Source organism: Vicia villosa, linkage group LG4, assembly GCF_029867415.1.
Source record: "Vicia villosa cultivar HV-30 ecotype Madison, WI linkage group LG4, Vvil1.0, whole genome shotgun sequence".
NCBI classification, from domain to species: domain Eukaryota; kingdom Viridiplantae; phylum Streptophyta; class Magnoliopsida; order Fabales; family Fabaceae; genus Vicia; species Vicia villosa.
In genome coordinates, this window is record NC_081183.1 from 183,874,520 (window position 1) to 183,901,323 (window position 26,804).

Below are 26,804 nucleotides of genomic sequence, written 5' to 3' on the forward strand. Positions count from 1 at the left end.
ACTACATAGCACAGTGTAATCACACTTCTCCTTATCCTTACATACAACCCTACATCTATTGGCATCATTCTTTACAAACTTAACTTCCCTCCCATTAAGAACATTGTGCTCTAGTATAGCATCTTTAAACTGCTTAAGTGAACGAAACTCCATTCCAACTTTAAAAACAAAATCTTTTGTGAAAGATTCTTCTGCATTGAACCTTATAACACATGGTCTGCCATCACCACTATCATCATCAGCTCCACTGTCCAATTCATCTGTCATGTATTCCTCCTCAATTACATGTGCCTTGCCCATCTCATCTGTAATAAATATGTTATTGTCTGTTTCATTAGGGACAGCATTGTTTGTAACAGGTGGACTCCTAACTTCACTAGTTTTACCTACACCCACTAGTTCCTCAAAGTCATCTTCAAACCCATTCATCCTTTCTTCCTCACTGTCATCAAAGTGTACATCCTTGATACTCTCATCACTTGAATCTCCACTGCATTCATGTAATGGTTCCTTCTCTGATGCACAATACTTACCCTTCCCTTTTTGCCTAACAGATTCCATAAAAGTCAGCTCTCCTTCATCTGGTTTTGGCTCACAATATATCTCAACTTCAGTTCCATGACCAATAGCATAAGCAGCCAACTCAGCAGAATCTCCATCATCTCTGAATGGATTTAAATCAGCTTCAAATGATCCTGCTTCATGTTTCCACCACATCTTAACCATCTCAAAATCAAATTCAGGGTCAATACTCTTAACTAAATCACAGGCCTCAAAGAAAGACCAATAGTCACTATCTTGACCACTAAAAGCATACATGTCCCCACCATCGTATTTCAGTTCAGGGTCTTTTACAAACTTGCCCCTTGTGTAGAAAATAACTTTAAACTTAGACATTTCCTGTTAGGGCAACACAATACTTAATTCATTTTCTAACTAGGGCAACACAATACTTAATTCATTTTCTAACTAGGGCAACAAAAAACGACAGATAAAGTACATATGCTGTACTCAACAGATACGACTAAATAATCAAAATCTTTGTCCTATAGTAGTTAATGTTTGTTTAGCAACCACTATCATTAGAAAATAGCAAAAAGTCTAAGAAAGATGAACCATTCACATACCTGGTCCACGCAAAAGAGAACGAACGACTCAGCTCCACTATGCTTCATTTTGGGACCACAAGATGCTTCGTATTAGGACCACAAGATGCTTCGTATTAGGACCACAAAGATTCTTCTTGTCTGGGTTGTTGGGACCACGTTGGATGTTGGAAGAGAGAAGATTTATCTAGGGTTTGCAGTTGAAAAGAGGAGAGCTTGAGTGAAAAAGAAAGAGTTAATCTGTGGGTGAGATTTTGTTTAAGAGAGTTTACCCTTATCATTTCCACACTGGCGAATCAGAAAGAAATAATATCCACGTATGCGTTACACGTCACCCTCCGTTAGTGGAATCTAACGGGAGGGACTCTTAATGGGGACGGAAAAACTTACAGGGACCAAAGTTCGAAGGAAATTTTTGTAGGGACTAAAACTGGAAAGTGCCATATTTACAGGGACTAAAAACTTATTTAACCCTTCTGTTTTAAAATTTCCAAACAATGGAATTGTATCTTCGTTCTGCATACTCATATACTCATGTGTGCGTACGAATTTGTTACTAGTTTGAAAGAATAAGCACACACATAAATTTGTAAATTGTATGTCATTAAAATATAAATCCAAAACAAATTATTTTCGTGTATACCCTTGGTGTAATTAATCAACAACATAATCTATACAAGAATGTTCTTATACAAAAATCTTCCATGTATATTGGTTAACATTTGTAACATAACCAAATTTCTCTAAACTTCAGCTTTGGGATTGATAGGAACAAGCTCCAAGGTCTCTTCATCAACATTACCATCTCTCTTATCCATTTCACAACCATCAGAAGGAAGCAATCCTTCATAAGGTCCTACATTAGGAACAAGAAAAACCAAAACAAGTGTAACAAATCTAAGAATGTCCCTTATAAGAACAGCCAACCATAGGTTGTTAAAATCACTTCTGGTAATATGAAGGACACGTAGAAGTAACCCTCCGCCCCATTTGGATATAAGCATGCCAATGCTATCAATACACATTAAAAGAGCAAAAAATGTTCCTTCAATTCCTAGAGGACATAGTTTTGCGCTCAGTACCATCATTGGCATCCACCTTATTTTGCCTGTGATTCTAACAGCGGTTTCTTCGAGGACAACAAAAAAGTAGTCAGGGATTCCAATTTTCAAATTCCAACGGAGAACGAAGATCAAGTCCAATACACCTGATATTGCATATAGGAGTTGTGCATAGAATACTAGGTTCCTAAATGTGTAGTTTTTTAGATACTTGTGGTAGATTAGAACACCTATTATTGAAGCCACTGCTCCAATTGCATAGATTACTCCAACAAACTCCTGCATATGCATACATAAGAGAGCAAAACTCAATTAGAAAAATAAATGGCTTTGAAAGAATTGTCACTTCTTAAGTTATTTCTGCAACAAAGGATAAAATACAGTCAAATTGTTTTCAATTAAGCTGTTTTGATAAGTTATTTTAGAGAGTTTATACAAATAAACTGACAACAAATTATAAACATGCCATAAGCATTCTCCATAAATTCTCTCTAACAGTCTCCGCAAGTACGTATGGTAACACGCAAGTTCAAATACGCTAATGCAAACAAGTCCCCAGTGATCTGCAAACAGAAATGGGATTGGGATTGCTTGAAATAAAAAATCCCTTTAGTCACTGCAGTTAGCTAATCTAATCAATTGAATAAAAATTGTAAGTTCGGTAATTCGGTCTCACTTATCTTCAATAATCAAGATCTTAACTGCAGTAGCTACTAACTGAAGAATCTATTTCTCAAAATTGTAAGTTTGGAAATTTGGCCTCAACCGTCTGATATACATCAATAGTCAACATCTTAACAGCAGTGATTACTGATCCGTATAGAATCAATTTTCCAAAATATGAGAGGTACCTGAGAGAATGCAGGACCGGCTTTCGAATCAGTATACCAGTAAAAATGACCTTCATGAGTGGTTACATTAAGAGAAAGGGAAAGGAACATGTAAAGTGAAGGCTTCCATGCTTGAGGATACTTTATTGTTTTGTACATGCTTCTAATTGTCATTCCTGCATTCTCCATCGCTCCCTGCAAAATCCAGCGTGTTTAGTTCGATCATCAAGCTAATTTAATTTAGCATTTACTAACTAAGTTTAAGGGGAAAAAAAAAACTCATGACAAAACATTATGATACGATCATTTTTACTTTGTGCAAATAGGATCATGAAAATTTTCTAACCTGCTTCTTTTCATTATGCAAACCAGTGGCTTTCTTTTCGTAGATAACACAACCCAGTACAATTGTCAAAGCAGGAAAAACTGCCATAAGACCAAGTGACCCCTAAAAAACAACAGAAACATCCCATTCAGACATTTTAACAAACAGTTGGTGGAAATTAATTACAAGAACAAAAAAACATTTTTACAAACCTGTGGACCAAGATGATGAACAAAGAATCCACTAACAAGATACCCAATAAGAGCACCCGAACCCGAACAGAACCCACACAAACTCTGCAAATCCGGAGCCAACCCAGGAACCTCAATACTATTCCTTGCAATACACGCATCAATAGTAACATCCGCAATAGCAAGACTAGCAGAAACACCAAGAAAACACATCAACGCCGTCACAGCAGCAAGGTTTCCTCTCAACGCCACCACTGCAGCAGACACCAATCCAAGAACTCCGGCGAGGATAAAATAAGGCCGGCGACGGTAACCCCATAACGGAAAAGCATCAGTAAGAATCCCCCAGATGGGTTTGAGAATCCATGGAATGAAGTAAATGCCAACGTAGAGTTGAACGGTGGAAGGTTGGATTTTTTGAATGTCTTTCCAGTAATAATCTGAAACGAGTTTGAAGAATGAGCCGGAGAAGCCTTGGCCTATGCCGTAGATTAGGAAAATTCCAGCTATGAAAGATGGGTTGAGGTGATGGGTTAGCATTGTTAGCCATTCTATTGGTTGTGTTAGGATTGATATGAATGGATTTCTGGTTTTGTTTGTTGTTGTTTGATCCGGTTGAGTTGACATGGTTGAGTTTGCTGTGTTAATAGTGAAAGTTGAATTTGATCATGTTTTGGATTTGGAGGAAATGGATCTGAAAGATAGAGTTAGAAGCTTTTTGGTTTGACTTGAAAAGTTATGAGATCGTTGAATTTGGGAGGGAGTGTAGTTGAACTCAAATTATTAATTGGTGCATTTGCAACTTGTATGTGATTTTAAGTTAAGTATGCAAAAAGTTACTATACATAACTAACTCAACTCTTACACTATCATTATGCATAACTAACTCAACTCTTACACTATCACTTGGACCTTTAATTAGGTTTGGTGGTCGATTCTATCGTTAAGTGTTTTAGCTTTTATGGCAATTGCGGATATCGAATCGTATTTCTCTCTATCAGATCCAATGTCAATCATCATTAAATCAACAAATAATTAATAAATAATTTTGATTTTTCTATTGTAGCTTTGCACTTAAAATTAATGATATTTTTATTTTTCAAATTTATTATGAAATATTATAAATTATTGTATATAAATTTATTGTTTATATAAGATTAAAAAATAATTATTTGAATTTTATTTTATAGGATAAAAAGGGTGAATTTAAAAAAAAATTATAAATTAGATAAAATATAATTTAACATTTACTTTATTAAATTTATAAATAGTGAATTTAAAATTAAAATTTAATTATTATGCATTTTGACATGCGTTTTGAATATATATCTTTTGGAAAGTATGATTATAACAAATATTTTCTCCATTTATATTTTATAAGCAAATTTTAATTTTTTAAATTTATTGAATAATTAATGTATCTAACTTATATATAGTCTAAATATATTATTTATTCAATAAAATAAAAAAGTCAAAATTTATTTACAAATAAAAATAGAGAAAGTAGTTGTTTGTGATCTAGATACGTCTAGTTATATAAATTTCTTTTATTTTAGATATTTTATCTTTGAGATTTTGATTCATGATATATGTTATTAAAGGTAATTGTGATTTTTAGAAATATTAAAAGTACAGAATATTATATCAAAATTTCTGTAAATATTATTTTAAAATAAAAACTTTTTTTGTTGTTGTCAAATTTGATGATCGTTAGACTTACCTAAACTATATTAATTTGTGCGTGAGTTACAATATAATAAAAGTATGGATGGTGACATATTTTTAGGCAGCCTATTAGTTTTGTTTAAAAAGTAAGTTGATTTGTTTTGTTTTGTTTTAGAAAACAGCTCATTTATTTTCGAAAATAGTTGAAAATAAAATGATGGTTTATTTGTAGTAAATATTAAATTTAAAAGAAGAAAAAAAGAATATAAACAAATTTTACTTCAGTCATGTTTTGGACTAAGAAGACGTATATCTATTCTAGAAGAGATGGGAGAAAGGTTTTGACTTGACAAACATTAAATAAATTAATTGTTGAATTTGATAGTCAAAGTTATACAACTTGATTTTTTAAAAATAATAATGATAATAATACTAAAATAGAATTAGGTCATGAATGTCGTCACTATTAAGATCTCATATGAAAGACACAAAAGTATCTTTGTTTTACAGACCAATGAGATCCTCATATCTATTTATTTAATGCAAATCTTGAATTTCTCCCAACTAATATAAAAGCTAGACCTTGAATGAATTAACCTATTGCCCAAACATGGTATGATTATGTCATTTGGGAGCAGTTCAAGTCTAATTGAATAAACATGTCAACTTTAAAATGCTCATAGAAAATAACTCAAGTTATGGAGTGGGTTAAGAAAGAAATACTCAAATTGTATGTTAAATAGAGATGAATTATAAAATAAGTTTGGTAAATTCATAATCCACCTATGTATTTCAAGAATTTTCTAAATTGTCAATTTTGACATTTACAAAAAATATATATATTGGATATTATTTTCTATGTATTTCAAGAATTGTTTGTCAATTTTGACATTTACCAAAAGAATATATTTGAATATTATTTTTTCGGGATCATATCGGTTTTTACGCAAGACACTTTTAGTGAGCAGAGAAAAAAAAGAAAAAGAATGAGAAGAATAAATGAGAGAAATCGTATTATTGAAAGATGTAAAAATTGAATTACACATTTATACAAGTATGTGACTTCCAAACCCTAACTAACTTGGATTATATCTCAACGTGCATCCTTATAATCAAAGTTGTCGAACACAAATTAATTATAGTTGATTTTAACTATTCCTAATTTTTTTTTCAAATTCAGGATTTGTCCATCTTCATGGTGAAAATATCGATCAACTATGCTTCAATTGAGCAATGTCTCACTTCAAATTTATCTCGATTTACCTTCTCCTTCAAGAAATGAAACCTAGCCTTAATGTGCCTACTCCTTCCATGCAAAACTAGATTCATTGCAAGATTCATGGCTGACATGTTATCGATCTGCAGCACCAGAGGTTTCTTCATTTCGACCTTTATCTCTTCCAGCATAGATTTAATCCAAATTGCTTGACACACATCATAGGATCATACTACATATTCAACCTCACACGATGATACTGTCACCATATGTTTCTTTCAAGCACCATGAGATTGACGCACCAAATACTTGAAAGAAATAACAAGTTGTGCTTCTTCGAACTTCCTTATCTCTACATCAATCAACATCTGAATAACAAGTAACTGTAGCTTGTTGGCTTTCAAAATCTTGTGGAAACATAATTCCACAGTTTGTCAATCCTTTTAGATATCTCACTATTCTTCTTGTAGCCTTTATGTGTGACACATTTGGTTCATCTATGTATCTACTCACTAATCCAATTGAGAAATCTATATCAGATCTTCTATTGCACACATACCTCAGAGATCCTACAATTTGTTTGAATAAAGTTACATCGACTTTGTCATCCTCTCCATGCTTCTCTAGTTTCAAATTTGGTTTGATATGAGGGTATGCATGATTCAAATCATTCATCCTGAATCTCTTGAGTATCTCTTTAAGATAATTTCTTTGATGCAACACAATATCTTGCTTGGTAATTTGAAATTACATGACTAGGAAATACGTCAAGTTTCCCATATCTGACATTTCAAATTCCCTAATTATTAGCTCTTTGAACTTTGACAAGTTCTCCAAGCTATTTCCAGTTACCTGCAAGTCATCGACATATAAGTAAATAATGATTATATCTTTTGATCCTCATCTTTGAACACAGTGCCCATTGAGCTTTCTTCAGCAACATCATTTCTTCTCTGCCTACTCTCTGTTGCTGATGAATCTCCTTTTAGGATTCTTCGAGAAGGAATCTTATAGATTATGAGCGAAAGACGTTAGTGTTTAAAAGGGGTTTTAGTTGATGGTTTGTGGTTGTGGGTGATTTTTGTTGTTGTGGGTGTGTAAAGTGGTGAAGGGTTTTTTTTAAGGAATTTATGATTTTGGGTGATTTTGAGTTTTTGAAGAAGACATTAGTTGTCATCATAAAAAATTATTGTCCTTGTTGAAAGCACATCATCTGAAAAACAAGGTTCCACAACTTACTATTGGAGCCCTTTTTAAGTCTTCCTCCTGCTTGTGTTGGTCTTGGAACTTACTATTGGAATCTACCAGTAAATCGAGTCTTTTGAACCTTATTCAAACTTCTATTGTTGTTTTGAATTTAGTTTATGATTCAATGGTTATTTTACACTTTGCCATATGCTTGTGATGGTCTTAAAACTCACTATTTGAGCCTTCTTTATGTCATCCACCTGCTTTTAATGGTGTTGGACCTTACTATTAGAGCCTTTTTTACGCCCTTCTCCTGCCTGTGATGGTCTTGGAACTTAATATTGGAACCTATCGGTAAATTGAGTCTCTTGAACCTTAGTCAAACATCTATTGTTGATTTAGATTTAGTTTACGCTACAATAGTTACATTGCACTTTGCCCTATGCTTGTGATGGTCTTGGAACTTACTATTTGAGCCTTCTTTACGCCTTCTTCCTGCTTTTGATGGTCTTGGAACTTACTATTGAAACCTACTGACAAATTAAGTCTCTTGAACCTGAGTCCAACTTCTATTGTTGTTTTGGATTTAGTTTATGTTTCAATGGTTACTTTGCAATTTACCCTATGTTTGTAATGGTCTTGGAACTTACTGTTGGAGCCTTCTTTACACCCTCTTCATGCTTGTTATGGCCTTATAACTTACAAATGGTGTCTTTTTACGCCCTCCTCCTGCATGTGATTGTCTTGAAAATTACTATTGGAACTTATCGACAAATTGAATCTCCTTAACCTTAGTCAAACTTCTATTGTTGTTTTAGATTTAGTTTACGTTTCAAATGGTTACTTCACACTTTGCCCTATGCTTATGATGGTCTTGGAACTTAATATCGGAGCCTTCTTTACGCTCTCCTTTTGTTTGTGATAGCCTTAGAACTTACTATTAGAGCTTTATTTACGCCCTCCTCTTGCATGTGACGGTCTTAGAACATACTGTTGAAACTTACCGGCAATTCGGGTTTTTAATCTCCTTTTAAAGTTTTTAGTAGAATTTTAGTCTGACCAAAATTTGATGACATGTCAAAGGATTTATGCCGATGTGTCAACTCCACATCTACCAAATTGAAATTAAAGTCATTTTTATTAATAATTAATATTATGTTATTTATTAAAAAATAATTTATTATTGTTAAAAATCTAAAAAATATATTTTAGTTCTATTGAATTATTTTAATAATTTATTATCATTAAAAATCTAACAAAACATTAAGTATTATTAAACTCCAACACAGATTTTGTTTTCTGAGACTCACTTTACTATCTCTTTGAAAAATCCATCTTTTCTGTTATAACCTTTCCTCCTACCACTCCCACCAAAATTCAATCTAACTGTCTCCTTCTTCTCCAACATTTCCTCTTAATATGGTTAAATTACAAAATGAAAAATAAAATCTGTTTGACTGATGGAAAAGTTAACGCAACTCATTTTTACACTTTCTCTGTTCTTTGAAGCTCATAGATCTGATCATCTTCATCATAAACAAAGAGTTTTGTAGAATCTCGATTGTTTTTCAACTTATAAACTTGATCTTCAAAATTAAGTAAATAAATTAGACCCTGGTTTAAAAGAAAGATTAAATAATCAAAAAGATTAAAGTAACTTGGAAAAGTGGACATGTATTCTCCATTGAATATACTTTTTTTTCCTAAAACTTATATTTCTAATTTATATTCAAATGCTTGAAGAAGGAAAATGAATAATGTTTAAAAAATTGTAAAGTCTGAAATTTAACAAAAATTCTGACCATATAAAACTTCATTCTTTTAGCGCTAAAGTATAGTAATATTTTTCTTCTCTTTATGCCAAACGAATTTACAGAATACTAATAATCATGTTTATTGTTTTTGATAAACTTTAACTCCTTCGGCAATCATGGCTTCGATTTTCCTCATTCCTGAATATACTTATGCAGCAAGTAACTTCTGGATATCCTTCTGAAAAAATATGAAACAGGAAAGATCAATTTATATAGATATAGTGATATCATAGCATACTGAGTTGCTAAATTAAGATTCTCTCCTGTTTTTTAATAAAAGGGTTTGTTCTTTATAAATCAATTCTTGTGTTGAACAATTAGAAGCTAGACTGTTAAGCTGTTGAAAGTTTACCTCAATTTGAAAAGGAGAGGTTGTTGGTGGATATCTTTCAACAACTTTACCGTTTTTATCAACCAAGAATTTCTCGAAATTCCACTTGACAAGATCGCCGAAAAAGCCCCCAGAGCTTGATTTCAGAAACTGGTATACTGGAGCAGTAAATGGTCCATTTACATCAACCTGTTTTACAAAACTTCATTACTTTGTCTCTTACTCGCATGTAATCTGTTTTTTGAAATACTGGATATAGAAACATTGTATCAAACCTTATCAAAAATTGGAAATTCTGCTTTGAACTTAGTGCAAGCAAATTGTTTAATTTCTTCATTTGATCCAGGCTCCTGCATGCCGAATTGATTGCAAGGGAAAGCTAGAACCTCCAAACCTGGAAAGAAAATGCATAAGGACACTAAAAATGCGAGGCTGATAAAAACATTACTTTAGAACTAAAAATCTGAAAGCTGTTCAGAGAGAAACAACAACGTAGAAAGTTGAATTTCAGTCACTTGGGAATAAATCCTAAGGAATATTTTGAATTTTCCTACAACAAAAAGTTTCTTAAGGCCCAAAGCTCACTTTCATGTTCCACAATAATGACCTTGACATATTAAAATAAGTATGTCAACATATCCCATTGGGTTAGCTTCACTCATAGTGAAGCACACATTAGCATCCGCGTCTAAAAATACCAATAGCATAAGCTGTGCCTAAACTTCAAAAGGAACTAGGAAGAAAAGGCATACTACTCTCCTAATCTTAAACAAGATCCACTTCAAAACAAAATAACATTTAAAGTAGATAGATTCAAAATGAAGCTACACCATCGAAATATCTAGTGAGCAATACTCATAATAAAAATATAGGAAATATAAACAAACAACTATGCTCCATAAGTAACGCACCTCTATCTTTAAAATTTTCATACAAGTGCGAGAGTTCTGTGTAATTTGATGATGTCAAGCCGCTGTCATTCAAAGGAAATCATTCAATAAGATCATAACACACCAGAAACTTTGACATAACTTCAAGTTATTTGATTTGCACCTTCTCAAACAAGACTTGATTAGTAGAAATTGTTAAATAGAACACACTACTCACCACCCTAATCTGTTAAATGAATAGCACCAAACTCATCCTATCAGTTCGGTTTGAATAATGCCCCCCTCAATTTTTGTATAACAAATTAGAGTCGCGTGAAGCTGAGGCGAATTTAATTTTAATGTCTTCCATAAGAAAAGTGAGAGCGTAATAGTTCTAAATAGCAGACTCAGTTATGCAAAAACCTTGATATTGCAGCAAACAATGAATAAATGCTATGCAATCGCGGAAACTTCTAAAACCCTATATTATGTACTACAATGGAAACTTCTAAAATTACTAAGGAAAAGTGAGTGCAATTTCCCCTAAAGTACATCACACAAATATAAAGTGAATAAGTCCATACCATCTTGAAGCAACATTGACAATCAAGAGAACCTTCCCCTTGAATTTGCTAAGAGAAACATCCTTCTTATCAATATCCTGCACCACAGAAAAATTACATTTTTTTTTAAAAAAAAAAACTTAAATTTCAAAAAAGGGTTTCCCTCTTGAGTAAAAGTAACACAAAAAGTAACAATTTTTCAAACACGAAACTAAAATCAAAATTGAAATTGAGGAGATACACACCTTAACAGTAAAATCATAAATGGTTTTATCTTTAATAGCTTTAGCGTTGACTGAGAAAGACCGAGTCTTGGAGGGAACAATTGGAAAACTGGAGGAAGGTTGTTGAGCAAACCCTAGTTGAAAAAACGGTGACTTGGAAGAAGCAATTGAGGATTTGGTAAAGTGGAAAGAAGTTGAAGGGGTTGAATTGGTTCTAGATTGGTTGAAATCACGAAGAGGAGTGAAGAAGGTTGTGGAGAAAGCCATGGAAGCCATTTGTGTGGTTGGGAAGTGCAGAGAGTGAGATTAGTCTGAATTTGTTTGGGAAATTTGATTTTGAAGTGAATTTGTGAATGGGAAAAAGTGATGTGAAAGTTGGATAACGGTATTTCCTAAATTATTGGTAACAAATTAGAAGGGTTTATCTTTCTCCATACACTATTTTATTATATAAATTTGTTACTAGTAGATATTTTTCCTCTAATCATTGATTTTTATTAATAGAAGTGTTTTAATTGATAATTTAATTTAGGGATAAATAACTGTTATCTCCTGCCATTAGGCCGAGTTTTGGTTTTCCCCCTATTAATTATTTTTTTTGGATTACCCCTTGAAATATGAAGAGTTCTATGATTTACCCCCTAGGACCCCCCGTAAACTTGTTTTTTTGATTTACCCCTGGTCACTGTTTTTACACGCTTAGGAGTACCCTAAAAATACAGGGTAATCCAAAAAAAATAATTAATAGGGGGAAAATCAAAACTCGCCCTAATGGCAGGAGGATAAATGTCAATTATCCCTTTAATTTAATTATTTTTGAAAATATCTTTTTTTTATAAATAATCATTTGAAATATTAAATTGATGATTTGGAAGTGATTTTTGTAGGAGAAATTTCTTATTCCAAATATAATTTTTATGAGTTTTGTAAAAATTCAATATATTTTCTTAAATATAGTTCACTTGGTTGAGAATTTCTCTTGATCCGAAATTTTTCTTGACTTTATACCCTAATACGCTATATCAATATAATTGCTTATGTATATTAAAAAAAATTCCTATTGCTATATAAAGATGACAGATGTAGTGAACTTTAGTACTATTTTAATAAGAAAAGTAATGAAACCAAAAAACAAAAAAGATAAATATAAATTCAACATTGTTAAATAATTCGAGAATGCTAATGAGTCAAAATCTTCTCCATTTCTCCTCATCTTCATTTTGTGCATTAGTAAAGTTCTAAAAATATTAATGTAATAATGTGACATTTAATTGATACATTTATTTTTTATGCACTACATATGTTTCCAAATTATAGTAATGGAGAAGAAAAATAGAGAAAGAAAATGAAGAAGATCCTATCTCAATACTAATATAGTATGAATTTGACAACATTTTAAATTAATGTACAATTGGATTTGGACAGATACTTTATGAAAATATTATTTTTGTCACGGAAGTCAGACTGTACAATCCTCCAATTTCTTTAAGAAAAGGAGTGGTAAGCACACATTAGTTGTCATTATATTTGGTATTGATTTAGGGATCAATAATGTATCTGAGATGAAATTCACAGTGTAATATAACTTCACAGCTAGGGTGGCAAAACGGGCCGGGGCCCGCCGGGCCCCCCGCGTACCCGCCAAAAATTGGCGAGTTGGGTTGGGATTTTAGGCTCGACGCTCGCCAAAGCCCGCCCCGCCAAAACCCGCCGCCCGCCATACCCGCCCCGCCAAAGCCCGCCGCTCGCCAAAACCCGCTCCTCCTCCAAAACTCACTATTTTTTTAGTTAATTCTAATAATTGCAATTCTTGATGGTTTATTTTATACATTTATTTACAAATATAAGTAATATTTTTTAGAGTAAATTTGTTAAAAAAATTACTTTTATAAAAAATTGTTTTAAAAATTAAGTGAAAAGTTTAATTAAAAGGTAAAAAAAGCATATTACTCTATTAAAAATATATAAATAAAAATAGGCGGGTAAGCCCGCCGCCCGCCAACCCGCCATCTTGGCGGGGCGGGCATGATTTTGATGCCCATTTTACTTGGCGGGCATGCCCGCCCCGCTCGTTTTTTGGCGGGCATAAGGCGGGGCGGGCGGCGGGCGGGGCGGGCGGCCCGTTTTGCCACCCCTATTCACAGCAATACAAATCAGTGTAATCTAGCCAAAATGTCCATTTGATACATTTATTCTGTTCTGATTTGGTGAAAAATAAAGATCAAGTCAAAGACTGACAGTTTCATCACATATTTGTCCGTAGGGGTACAACCATTGGTTCATCTGTTGTGTATCAAAATGTGTATTTCAGAAGTTTTATCACTTTGTATTGTGTATCGTAATGAGCATGTGTGCAACCATTTGAAGTTTTATATGGTGTGTACTACTTACCTTTCCTGTAATTCATGTTAGTAGCTTGCTTAGTAAATTTGAAAAAACTCAAATCTTGATTATAGATAAGGTTATGTTAGAGGTTTTGACATGAGATATTGTTAGAAAAAATCAATTTCAATCGAATGGATCGAGGCTAGAATCGTGAACGAAATCACTTTCCTTATAAGTATTTCAAGCACTCTCAATATGTCTTAGAGTTGGAACGCAGGAATACCCAGGATAATTCAGCCTTTTATCGAGTTTGCGTAAGACCGGCGAAAACTCGGATGTAGTGAAGAGTGTCTGGAATTTTAGTGAAGATGATAGGCTTATCAAATGTACATTTATGTTGTTTTTTCTGAATCAAGAATGAGGTTTTTATAGGCCACTTTAGTATTGTTTCATAAGGTAGCGACCCTTCGTGAAACATTTCCTTTTCCAAAAGTTACAATGCTTGGCCTATTGCAACATTTACCAAGAGTTGCATGTTTTCATTCTGCAACACTTCACAAAGTGTTACATATTTATGATTCAAACTACAAACAGCCTATTGCAACACTTCACGAAGTGTTGCCTATTTTCATATTCAAAATACAAACTTCACATAGATATTTTCTTGTCATTTTGGAACACACCCATGGTGATTAAATATTATTAAGTATTAATAATTTCCAACAATCCTCCACTTGTTCTAATAATGACAAGATTAATTCCAGAAAAAGGGAAACAAAGAATGTTAATACAATTAAGTATCTTTCGATTTTAAACTTAATCTTAGTAAGGATAACGCAAAGTCTAATCGGAATATTAGGTAGCAATGCTTTTAAACCATTAATCCATATGATTATACCGGCGTTACGTTACACACATTCTTTAAGGGTACTTCGCCTACATTTCTCGCCTAGCACTTATTTATGGCCATGTGCTATCCTGTTTCATGAATTTTTCATGAGAGAAACTCCAACTCTCACTTTGAGACGGCACCATCTCGAAATTCACATAGGTGAGGTTCATATTGTGTCTTTTTCCATAAGACACGTACCTCGGTATTGAACTTCATTAAGAGTTTGAAATAAAACTCAACCCTCGTTTTAAGGTCAACATTACCACGAAATGTTTGATAATTATCCAAATCAACGACTTGTTGTTACCCATTGAAAATCTTGAGGTTAATGTTTTGTTAACGTAAGATTGGGTTGCCGCCATTGTCGGAACTCTTACTCAAGGAGTTTCAACCTCCTACATCTTGAGGTTGTTTTACTAAGTCTCTGGCCAGTGGATTAGTAAATGAATTTCCCGAATTATAGATCGATCGTATATATGCGAGTAAATGATTACATCTTTAATCAATTTTCTCACGAATGTCTAAGGCCTCAGTGCCCAGACTTTCCATTTTACACTTATCTGAATTCTCTTGTTAAATTGGCTTGACTAACACATTGTGTTAACACCTTTGAAACACTGTATTTAGCCAATGGAGCTTCCGACAGAAGGTCCCTCAACCATTTAACTTATTTTATTAGTGGAAGCGAGATCCACACACCATGGTTCCATGGTCAAGAGAGTGATGCATGTTTGTTTCTTGCTCTTCCAAGAAATCTCACCTACAACTAGTGTAAATATCCACTCAGTTGTAATTTTATGATCTTCAACACTCGATATCCAACTCATATTGGTATTTCCTTCTAATATGATAGGAAACCTACCGTGATGGAGGTCAAGATGTTGGTTTCTTTAAAAGATAATCGAAAATCCTTGTGATGGCCTTCCAATGCTCACTATTTGGATTTCTAGTAAATCTACTCATTTACTAATTGCAACTGCTATATTGCATATAGTATATTGCATTAGAAAACCAATTTCACTTGTGTATTCTAATATATCCATAACACTGTCATTATCATTTTAGCACTAAGATCAAATTGAATATTTACTTTTTGAAACGTGCAGTTTGAACTTATCAAGAACTTTCTCAACAAAGTGTATTTGACTAAGTTCATAACCCCCACTATTTTCGCATTACGTTGATCCCCAAAAAGTGCCAACTAGTCCAAGATCTTTCATCTTGAATGTGAAATTTTTCTCAATATAGTGTATTTGACTATGTTTTAAACCCCCACTCTTTCGCTTTACTTTGATCGAAAGGAGTGTCCACTATTTCAAAAAATTTCATCTTGAATGTGGAAGCTAGAAACCTCTTTGTTTCTAAGATTCAATTCATCTCGTTGCTAATGATCAACATGTAATCAACATAGAGACAAAGGAATATCACAACAGTCTTACTCAACTTTGTGTACAAACACTTATCCCAAGAATTAGATGAAGAAGGTTTTTAGATGATCATGCATGATGATCCAAGAAGGTTTTTAGATGAAGTGAGAGATAAACTTATGAGCAATTTAAAATAAATAGTATGAATTGCAATGAGTACCTTAGTTATGTTCACTTCTCTAAAATCTTCTCTTGAACTTCTATGTTCAACCTTCTTGATCAACCACATCATTGATGTACATGACACTTTAGATCCTTTTATTATTTGATAACCTTTGTCTTCATCAAAACTAAATATAAGATGTATTCTTCACAATCTCCCCCTTTTTGATGATGACAAACTCTTTGAATTCTTGTTTTGATAATATTGAAAATTCTCCCCCTAACTTGTGTGGTTCCTCCTTAATCGGAGAATCTTACAATGACAAAGTCAAACTTTTAATGTCATTGTTTCGGTGCTTGTTTTAATCCATACAAGGATTTAACAAGCTTATACACCCTTTTGTTCATCAGTAGGAACAATATAACATTCTGATTGCTCCATATAAATCTCCTCATTGAGATTTCTATTTAGGAATGTCCTTTGACATTTATTTGATGAAGCTAATGCAAACAAAAACTATAATTTTCATTATGCTTGCTTCTAGTGCATATGTGTCAAAATAATCAACATCTTTATTTTGTCTAAAACCCTTGGTTACTAATAAATCCTTGTAGATGTTTTAATGTACCATCACTATGATACTTTTTTCTAAACATCCGTTTGCATCCAATGAATCCTAATCTTTTAAGTAGATCGAGAAGTTTCAAGTATGGTTTGACATTATTGAATCTATTTCATCTTGGTTATCAGTATTCCAAAAATAGAGTCCTTTGAAGCTATTGCTTCCTTATAAGTCTTAGGATCGTCTTCCACTTGAAGAATAAGAATATTTTGAACTCTCACTATTTCCTTCTACACAAGAGAAATAAGTTGAAAAGTGATTTTGTTCGGTCCTAGATCCTTAGCCTTTCAGACTTTCTGCTCTTTCTAAGTTCGATTTATTTTCAACAGTCGTTGACGAACTTTCAATTTGTTTCAACAATCTACGAAGAACCTTCCTCACGAGGTTCTTCGAATTCCTTATCCCTCATGATAAGGTTTTCAAAATTCCACATCTCAAGATTCAATAGTTATAAAACTCCAAATCCAAAAGTCTATAAAAATCATGATCATTTTCGATTGATCTTTATATACATTGTAATAATAAATTTCATTGAATTCAAACAATTCACATAACATATTTATCATATTTCAATTGCATAATTTAAAATTATAAATTTTAAATAATTTGACCACAATATAATTCTAAATTAAATCACACACTTTTCACTTCAAAATTAAATAATATATTGAAGTTCATAAGAAATCAATTTTCTATTCATTTACTTGCTACTTTTTATTTTCCACTTATATTCCCCATATTTTACTTTATGTATAATACTTTTATAGTTTCTTTGTGAATCAATTTACAAAGTATAATAAATTGAATAACCTCTACAAAACCACTTGAAATTTCATTGGCAGGTGTATTTACTATGATCATCATTTAAAATAAAGAAACATGAATCATGAACCAATATCCATATTATCAAGTACAAAATTAGTTACAACATTATATATTCATTTAATTTTCCTATATTTCATAATGTCATTTATGTTTTGCACTCCAAAAAAATTATTTCAATATTCATTGTTTGATAGCAAGCATTTCATAGCAATCATTTCAATGTTTTGTGAAACACAAAGGCACCAATAATAATTTAATACTAAATGTGACGTGTGGCCTTTTTGCTATAGACCAAATCAAACAGAAGCAACATACCTTTTGGTATAACTAGTGTGATACCCGTGCGTTCGCACGGGTATCCGTCGTTTTCGCGCATTTGGATTAAGGAAAATAAAAGGTAATAGTAAAAGATTAAATTTTTGTTAAAATTAAAAAAGTTATAAAAATATTAATATTAAAAAACTTAAATATTAAAAATAAAAAGTAATTAATAAAATAAAGTTTATATTTTTTAGATAGAATAATACAAATCATAAGCTATCAATTATATTATGTAACAGTTTTGGATAAATTATATAAATAATTTCTTATGCTATTATAAGTTATACAATGTAAGAGTTTCAATTCAATAAGACACAAGGATTTATTAATTGATTCCAATTCAGTATTTTCTTGAGTTAATAGATTCAGTTATATCAGAATGGAAAAAACCTTTGGTAGCAGCATGGAAAACAGTTCAATAATTGGTTCCAGTTTCAGTAATTTCTTGAGTTAATAGATTCAGTTATATCAGAATGGAAAACAACTTTGGTAGCAGCATGGAAAACAGTTCAATAATTGATTCCAGTTTCAGCAATTTCTTGAGTTAATAGATTCACTTTATATCAGAATGGAAAATAATTTTGGTAGCAGCATGGAAAATTCTTATATATCATAAGTTGTGAAAAATTCTTATACCTTGAATCAGCTTTAGCAGCACCAGAATGGAAATGATGTTTAGGATTGAAATTGAAAAATATACTGTTATCTATGTTATTGCTTCTCTTACAAACTAATTTACCTAGACAGAAGGTGTTGTAGTCTCTTGTTTTTATCTCTATTCTCCACTAACATTATTACCAATAGTGGAAGGAAAGTGTACATTGACAATTAGGAGCACGAATGAATTAAAGCAACAACTTGAACTGCTGAATCGAGAAACACATAAGGTGAACCATCTGGATCAAGATCAACCTGGAAGACATAATAGGTGAAACTAAAGACCGTGAACATGTGTTTTTGTTATATTAAAAGCATTGGTGTTAAATAACATCTATATTAAAGAAGTGCAGAAATTGGAAGTGGAAACTATTAAGAATGTAACAGTATTAGATAAGTACCTTCCAGGAAGAACCCTAGCAATTTTTTACATGAGTGAATTTATGGAAAGGCACACATTCTCCAAATATAGTGGTTCACCTTCACATCATGTTGGTTACACCGAAGGCGATCAATTGGCTGAAGCAGTTCATCATGATCCTATAATAACCATGCAATTGCAATGGAAAACAACACTGCAGTTTGATAAAATTTAAACTTGTTCGGGCTCATATAACACTGAAGATACTGCAACACATTGAAAACAATAAAGACTTTTAGAATAGAACCAAAATTTAAGAAAAAGAAACCTTGGATTTAAGATTAGTGTACTTGCCTGAGAGATGAAAACCATAACAATAAGTGCTGGAAGTCCCCGTGCCATAGCAGCTGAGTCTCACAACAACCCCAATTCTTTCCCAAACAGGAAAGTCGGCAGCAGCATCATCATTGAAACCTTGGTTGAATGTGGTGGTATTCTCCATTGCAGCCGGTGCAGTGAACCCATTCTCACCAGTAGGAAAAACGAAACCGGGAGAAGAAACTCACATGTGCATCCAGGGAGTGACCCTGCCATAAGGTCAAGGGTGGGACTTTTCCAAACATTAGGAAAAATCTGCACAATCCATCTGCGATATTCCTCATAGGACATATAATGAAGAGTCGCATAAGGAATTTGTGTTCAATTATGTTCCTGTTAATATATTTCAAAGTCGCAAAGAATAAGTAAGAGGAAAAATTACCTCTTTGTGCAGCACACAAGTGTCTTGAACATGCAATACACATACCACTGAAGCTCGTTGATATCAATTTCTCTTTTCAAAACCTGCACATTGTAGTATACTAATTACAAAATTACACACAAATCAATCATGGTTAAGAGGTAAATCCAAAGATACAGTTAAGCAATGTGCTCTACTGACATGTTATTTGCCCTGTAAGCATAATCTAATGTGCTCAAGGTATCCTCTAAGCAATGAACTGCAGAATAAACGGTCGCTATGATACATGTTTTTGTCATTCGGCCAAGTGAATCGCGCAATAATCGTGTCAACTTGCTATCCCTAAATTCCAACAATTTTATATAAGCAAACAGGAAAAAGATACATTCAAAATATGTAACTGTAGATATCTAAACAAAATGATTCAAACCAAAACTTAATATAATGATGCCTAGAAGCGAAGTGTGTTGTCAAATCGAATGGAGCATAATCCAGACATAAACAAAAGAGGGAAAAACTTGTAAGGGATATGGCCAATGTGCTCCACAAGTGCAGTGATCACACGCCCTAAAGTAAATAAAAAAATCAAATCATTCAGAAATTTTCAATGATTGTTTCCAAAAGCTGCAAATTGAAATTGAAAGAGAATAAAGGGAGTATCCAAAACAAATGTGATAGGCATTGCAGTCAATTTGAAAGTTTTCAGAGTTGATTGCCATAACTCTAAATTTATGCAAACAGCCTAAGCATACCAAGGTGTAACTTATTATCAATTGCTTCAAGCTGCAAAAAAATCTGAGTTGCGTCGCTATACTGTAGAGGAATTTTAACATAACTTCTATTGCTATGTGATATGTGATTTATAATAAATTATAGTGAAATAGTGGCTACATAAAAAGAATCATTGTAAGGACTTCTATCATTGTAAAATAGAAAATGAATCTGATGTGAATCACACACATAAAAAGCACAACAAAGATATAAAACAGTACCAGCGGCAGATTTCAAGTCGTACTCGGGCACTGTAAAAGTTGATTCGATTCCCTGTATGACAAACCACAATGACTAAGAAGACAAATGTCGGCTTTAGGGACAACATTAAAACTAAGAAGACAAGCCACAATGATAGGAATCCCCAACGTGGCTTCGTTAACAACGTCAGCTTTAGGGACAGTTTCTTGCCATAAAGGATGTCTTTTATCCTGTTTATGTTTGTCGATTCGATAAAAAAGTCGGTGATGGTCGTAACCTGGTTCAGCTTCGGTTATTGCAATTGCATGCACCCTTCATACAAATTAAAAAAGTCGTTACAGAAGCTCCCTTCATACAAAGCAGGCTGCACAGAAGCTCCCTTTGTATACATCTTTACACAAATGCTTCACAAAAGCTCCCTTTGTATACACCTTCTGCAATATTGTGAATAACAACCATTGTGACACACCTAAATTGAAGAAGAAAGAAAAGAAAAACTAAGTTTCACTAAACATACTCAGTAAAATATTTCACATACATATGATTATGAACCACGAAATGAAAACGATATTAACTTATCTCGGTCAATGCCAGGAAAATCTGGTGCAATGAGAGCCACCAAGCCCATGTGATACATATGACCCGCTATAGTTTCAGGCTCCTGTACATCTGTCCACAACCGTCCTGCTCATTTTGTTGTCTGTTCCATTTCACATTCAGACCAAATAACTCAACAAAAAGTTAACTAACAGCTAAGAACATTAGCGGTTTCTTCTTACTCATGCGGTTTCATTAATATGAAACTAAAGTTGAGAATATGTATATACCAATGTTTAGTTCCAAGAAAAATATCAAATGCTCGAGAAGAGAAGTAAAAGAGGTAAAAGAGGTTAAGTGAGTTACACCTAACCTGAAAAATATCAAATGCTCGAGAAGTAATGATATCGGAAAATTCCTCCATCATCTCCCACAATCAATCTCCAATTCCTACCAAAACTATTGACAGTGGATACTCGCTGCAATTTAAAATAGTGTAAGAATGCAGAACGGACCTCACATGAAAGAACACAAAAAATTTACCTGGATTTTATGATTGCATTTATCGTCTTGTGTTTCTGGTGACTTAGATGGCCATATTATGTATCGATGCTTTTGGTCACTTGTGGCAACAAATGCTGATATATTTCATCAAAGTATTGTCGAATTGTAGGCCCAACTCAACATTGCTATTGTGAAATCAATACAACAATGAGATTAGAAATGAAAGCATAACAGCAAGAAAGCAATGCCAATAATGAAATCAATGATCTAAACATAGACATGAAAGCTAACATATGCTGCATGAAGTATAATCTTGGAGCTGGGGATTACATCACAGTATGTTCCTTTTCATTCAGTTAGTACTTGGTAGAAAATATATTGATAGTTTATTTAGGGATTAACCCTTAGAATATTAGGCCTTTTCATTCAGTCATTCTACAATTAGTTTGTAGATTTCTGAACTTTCTAAATTTGAGTTACACAATGGAACAAAGATAAATCCTAGAATTTTTTGGAGTCCACTAAAAAATAAAATGTGAAAACTACAGTTTATTTACCTCTTGAGCTCGCATTTTACACTTCCTTGTTAAGAAAATTAGTGTCGGAGTACCTCATGAAGCATCCAGTATTGAGTGCTCGTCCTTTTCACGAAGGCAAGCATCCCAATATCGACATCCCAACATCGACGATGAATCATGCTCGAGACATGCTTTGAACGACTGAGACTTTAAATTCCTCCAACAATCAGCTAGAACATAAGCAGATTCATTTGTTGCTTCAGATACAACAACTTTCCCTCTTGCATAGCCTTTATTTTTCTCTGCATCTTGAACTACTCTTGACACTGCTTGACACTCCATCAACCATTCTTCCTGAAAAGTCATTTTGTTTAAATTCCAAACACAAAAGTTCAATAAAGAATAAAATCACCAGAAAACACAATGAAATGGAGAAGCATATCGTCGAGCCTATCAGCAGCTTTGGAAGATTCATCAACATACTTGTAAGGAACTAAAGTGAAACCCCTCGATTCACCAGTTCTAAAAATCAAAAATTTCAATTTCAAAAAAGCTAAAATTATGGATTTGATGAATTGGTAAATTGGGGGAAATCAGAAAAAGAAATACCTTCAATCTTTGGGGATGAAGATGTCAACAACCTTTTTGTACTTATCAAAGAGCGGTAATAGGTCCCCGGCGGTTGTACCACACCATCTTTAATTATTCTATAATAAATCAAAACAGGGTTGTCTCGTGAGTAATAATTAATATGAAACAATTCTCAACCCGTCAATGGAGTCATGCGTGTTCCCGTTTACAAATTAACATGCCGATACTAATTCGAACAATACGTACCTAATTCATCAGTTCAGCAGGGCGGGAATCATCCATAATGAACAATTAAGATCTGATTTAAAACAACTCCAAATACTATCAATTCAGAACATGGATTCAAACATGACATAACAACAACAAAAATTGACTGATATTTCTGTATAGATGACTTCTTTAGTCTCCTTCAAAGTACATGTTTCTGCAATGCTATTTTAGACTTACCAGACTAAACACGTAATATGAACAAAATGCCGATGGTAAATATATCAATCTATACAAATATAGAAACTCACAGTGCGGCCATCCATGATGTGCTTATCGACAATGACTCTTCCAACAACAGCAGGATCAGCAAACACAACAAAACCAAACCCACGAGCACGTCCTGTTGCATAATCCCGCATGATCACAACCTCAATCACCTCCCCATATGTCTCAAAATACTCCCTGAGACGTTCCTCATCCGTGTCCCACGATATTCCTCCCATGAAGAGCTAGCCGAGATCCGATTCCTTCTGTTCAATTACCAATCACAACCAACCATCAATCACTAAATTCAATATCAAGATTCAACAAACACTCACTTTAACTCATAATTCTCATTCAGTTTAAACACTCACATTGTAATTCTGTTAAAACAATTCATGGTTACTACACATAGTGTGTCAGTCTTATTTAAGTATAGAGGTAAGCCTAACATAACTCATGATATATAGTCATATACTGAAATCATAATGGAGTTGTTTCTCTACCAATAATAGCTTTGGTAAGCTTATTTTTCAAATGAAAAACTGACAAACATGTGACTGATATATATATTCTTAGTAAATTTGATAGAGCAAACCTTACCATTTTAAGAGTGGAGCAATCTGTCTAGAGTGTGCAAGTACTTCCTCAAAACCATGACATACTTTATTTTCATGAAAAAAACTGAAATCAACAAAACATAAAACATATCAATATTACAGAGTCAGAAAAAGATACTCATTATCACCAAACACAAAACATGGTATCAAATTATCTTCATCAAAAGGAGATGGTGCACGGCAGAAGTCTACAATCTGGTCATAAGTAACTATCCCCATTCATGTAATCCAAATTACACACTATTTATTTTATCTGATAGATCGGAACATTCACGGCCAAAAAAATGAAACAACCATAAAAACGAAAACTGGAAAAGCAATTCAAATCTGATAGATCGGAACATTCCTTTTAGAAACCCAGGGATCAAAACTAAAGAACCTGGAAAACAAAACAAAAAAGTGGAGTTAAAAATCAAATCGATCTTCTTTGATATCACACATCTGAAAAACATCACTGATATTTTTCATATTTTTCATATATAGATCGAAACATTCACTAATCAATAAACACCATAACTATAAAAAAAAACAGTAAAAATCACATCTTTCTCATGGAAGTAACACTAATAGATTGGAACATTCGTGTCGTTGATGTCGCAATCTCGAACCGCCACCTTCCACAACTCCGTTGATGTCGCAAACTCGCTCGAAGGGTCTGGCCATGAGATCCGATTTGAAAAGGGTTTAGTTTGAGGAAGGAAAAGAAAAGAAGTCAGGCTGGAAGAAAAAATAAGAAATGGGTTCTCTGAAAAAAACAGAGCGGATTTAGGGTTTAGTTTGAAAAGGGTTCTGTGTAAGAAAGAATAAGAAATAAGAAAGAATAAGAATGTAGGAAGAAATAAGAAAGCTGAATTTTGGAAGCTGAGACGCGAGGCAGGCCACGTGGATAGGCTAAATGGCAAGAAAGGCATATTTGGTATTTCCAGACCATTTAACTTTCTTATATTGTAGATTTCATAAAGTAACACATACCTTTTCGTTAAAATTATATATGAAGCGGTGCAATGGTTCGGTGAAACTGGTTCTCCCTGTATGTGCTTTATGAGAACCATAACCTGTGAAGGCTGTGATAAATCCGGCCAATGAAACTTTTTTTTTTATCAAATTCATGATATAAATTTTTGTTGTGTTTAGAATGTGTCCACAGCACAACAGTTTATTCTTTTATGCTTGAAAGAAAGCCTCGCTGTCATTGAACAAAATACTTATAAGGTTGTTCGAAAAAATCAATTTCAATCGAATGGATCGAGGCTAGAATCGTGAACGAAATCACTTTCCTTATAAGTATTTCAAGCACTCTCAATATGTCTTAGAGTTGGAACGCAGGAATACCCAGGATAATTCAGCCTTTTATCGAGTTTGCGTAAGACCGACGAAAACTCGGATGTAGTGAAGAGTGTCTGGAATTTTAGTGAAGATGATAGGCTTATCAAATGTACATTTATGTTGTTTTTTCTGAATCAAGAATGAGGTTTTTATAGGCCACTTTAGTATTGTTTCATAAGGTAGCGACCCTTCGTGAAACATTTCCTTTTCCAAAAGTTACAATGCTTGGCCTATTGCAACATTTACCAAGAGTTGCATGTTTTCATTCTGCAACACTTCACAAAGTGTTACATATTTATGATTCAAACTACAAACAGCCTATTGCAACACTTCACGAAGTGTTGTCTATTTTCATATTCAAAATACAAACTTCACATAGATATTTTCTTGTCATTTTGGAACACACCCATGGTGATTAAATATTATTAAGTATTAATAATTTCCAACAGATATAAGAGTCTATGATAAATTAGAGATGGTAAACTTGGTATGGCCAAAACTGTGTGTTGGAATTTAATAAAGGATTATAATTTATATATGTCATCTATAAATTACATATATTTGTTTTGTCTTATATTAAATTAGAAAGAAAAGATTCATAAAAATGAGTAACATGAATCAAAATAGTAATTGATGATACAAATGTAACGGGATTCCCAATAAAAATTGATGATAAAAATGAAATGGATTAATGAAAAAGATGCCCAGGTAATTAAAATGATACATATACAATTATTTACGACACGATATAATATAAAATTATATAAATACACATCTAAATTTGAATAAAGTATTTAATTATAAAATTAATAATAATTATATAAACTCAATTATAGTATTAAATAAACATAAAAAAAGAACACGAAAGAAAAATAAGAAAATTTTGACATTTAAAAATAAGAATTTTGTCTCTCAAATAAAAATAATTATTAATTAAAATAAAATAAGTATTGTGCTGATAGTAACATGTGAGATGAAAAATTAGTTGTGAGATAAAAAATTAATTATCTGCATGACTATTGATGATTATTTAATTTGATAAATAAATTATTAATTTTATTAAAATAAAAGAAAACATTAATAATTTTTTTTAGTGATAAATAAATATAATTGATTAAAGATGTTGTAAAAACAAAAAAATTCAAATTTACTTTGTAAACTTATAAATATATAATTAAAAATACAATAAAAATTTATTAAAATACCTAAAAAATAATTTGTTTTTTAAAATATTAATAAATGCTTATTTACTAACCTTCATTCTATTAACAAAAAAATTTAAAATTATTGAACTGATGATTGAATATCAACTCTATATTTAAAAGAACACATTTGACATGCTCAAATATAGCTCGTTGACAACAATTAACCGATATTGTTAATATAATTAAGCAATCATGAATTTTAGAAAAGATGTAGATGTGATTGATATAGTTAAGCAACCATAATATAATTTTTTTTTTTTATAAAAGGGAGGAGAGCCTAAGTCTGAAAAAACAAACAATTGCAATGAAGCAATAAAAAGACTGTTAATTTCTAAAGATTAAACCGCCATAAGCGGCCAAAAAACGCAGGTGTCTCATCATGCATTAAATGGTTCTTGTCTAAAC

General features: G+C 32.7%; 2 protein-coding genes across 2 annotated transcripts; both read right to left on the reverse strand.

The window, feature by feature from the left end:
• Positions 1-1,688: 1,688 nt before the first annotated feature.
• LOC131600498 (probable folate-biopterin transporter 6) lies at positions 1,689-4,306 on the reverse strand. Its single transcript, XM_058872652.1, has 4 exons — positions 3,535-4,306; positions 3,344-3,445; positions 3,019-3,192; positions 1,689-2,446 (listed from the first exon to the last, which is right to left on the reverse strand). Exons 1-4 carry the CDS (start codon positions 4,138-4,140, stop codon positions 1,850-1,852), a joined length of 1,479 nt encoding a protein of 492 aa, XP_058728635.1. The 5' UTR covers positions 4,141-4,306; the 3' UTR covers positions 1,689-1,849.
• Positions 4,307-9,319: 5,013 nt separating this feature from the next.
• LOC131600500 (phospholipid hydroperoxide glutathione peroxidase, chloroplastic) lies at positions 9,320-11,780 on the reverse strand. Its single transcript, XM_058872653.1, has 6 exons — positions 11,405-11,780; positions 11,181-11,257; positions 10,639-10,700; positions 10,003-10,121; positions 9,749-9,916; positions 9,320-9,574 (listed from the first exon to the last, which is right to left on the reverse strand). Exons 1-6 carry the CDS (start codon positions 11,657-11,659, stop codon positions 9,545-9,547), a joined length of 711 nt encoding a protein of 236 aa, XP_058728636.1. The 5' UTR covers positions 11,660-11,780; the 3' UTR covers positions 9,320-9,544.
• Positions 11,781-26,804: the final 15,024 nt, after the last annotated feature.

What these genes read in the sequence shown, in the direction of transcription:
- LOC131600500 (XM_058872653.1), bottom strand. Translation starts at nt 11,659, where the DNA reads ATGGCTTCCATGGCTTTCTCCACAACCTTCTTCACTCCTCTTCGTGAT. An exon ending in AATTTCCAATTTTTGATAAG is followed by an intron (nt 9,917 to 10,002) that starts GTTTGATACAAT and finishes TTTGTAAAACAG; the next exon opens with GTTGATGTAAATGGACCATT. An exon ending in CCTCTCCTTTTCAAATTGAG is followed by an intron (nt 9,575 to 9,748) that starts GTAAACTTTCAA and finishes ATATTTTTTCAG; the next exon opens with AAGGATATCCAGAAGTTACT.
- LOC131600498 (XM_058872652.1), bottom strand. Translation starts at nt 4,140, where the DNA reads ATGTCAACTCAACCGGATCAAACAACAACAAACAAAACCAGAAATCCA. An exon ending in TTCATCATCTTGGTCCACAG is followed by an intron (nt 3,446 to 3,534) that starts GTTTGTAAAAAT and finishes GTTGTTTTTTAG; the next exon opens with GGGTCACTTGGTCTTATGGC. An exon ending in TGCATAATGAAAAGAAGCAG is followed by an intron (nt 3,193 to 3,343) that starts GTTAGAAAATTT and finishes TGGATTTTGCAG; the next exon opens with GGAGCGATGGAGAATGCAGG.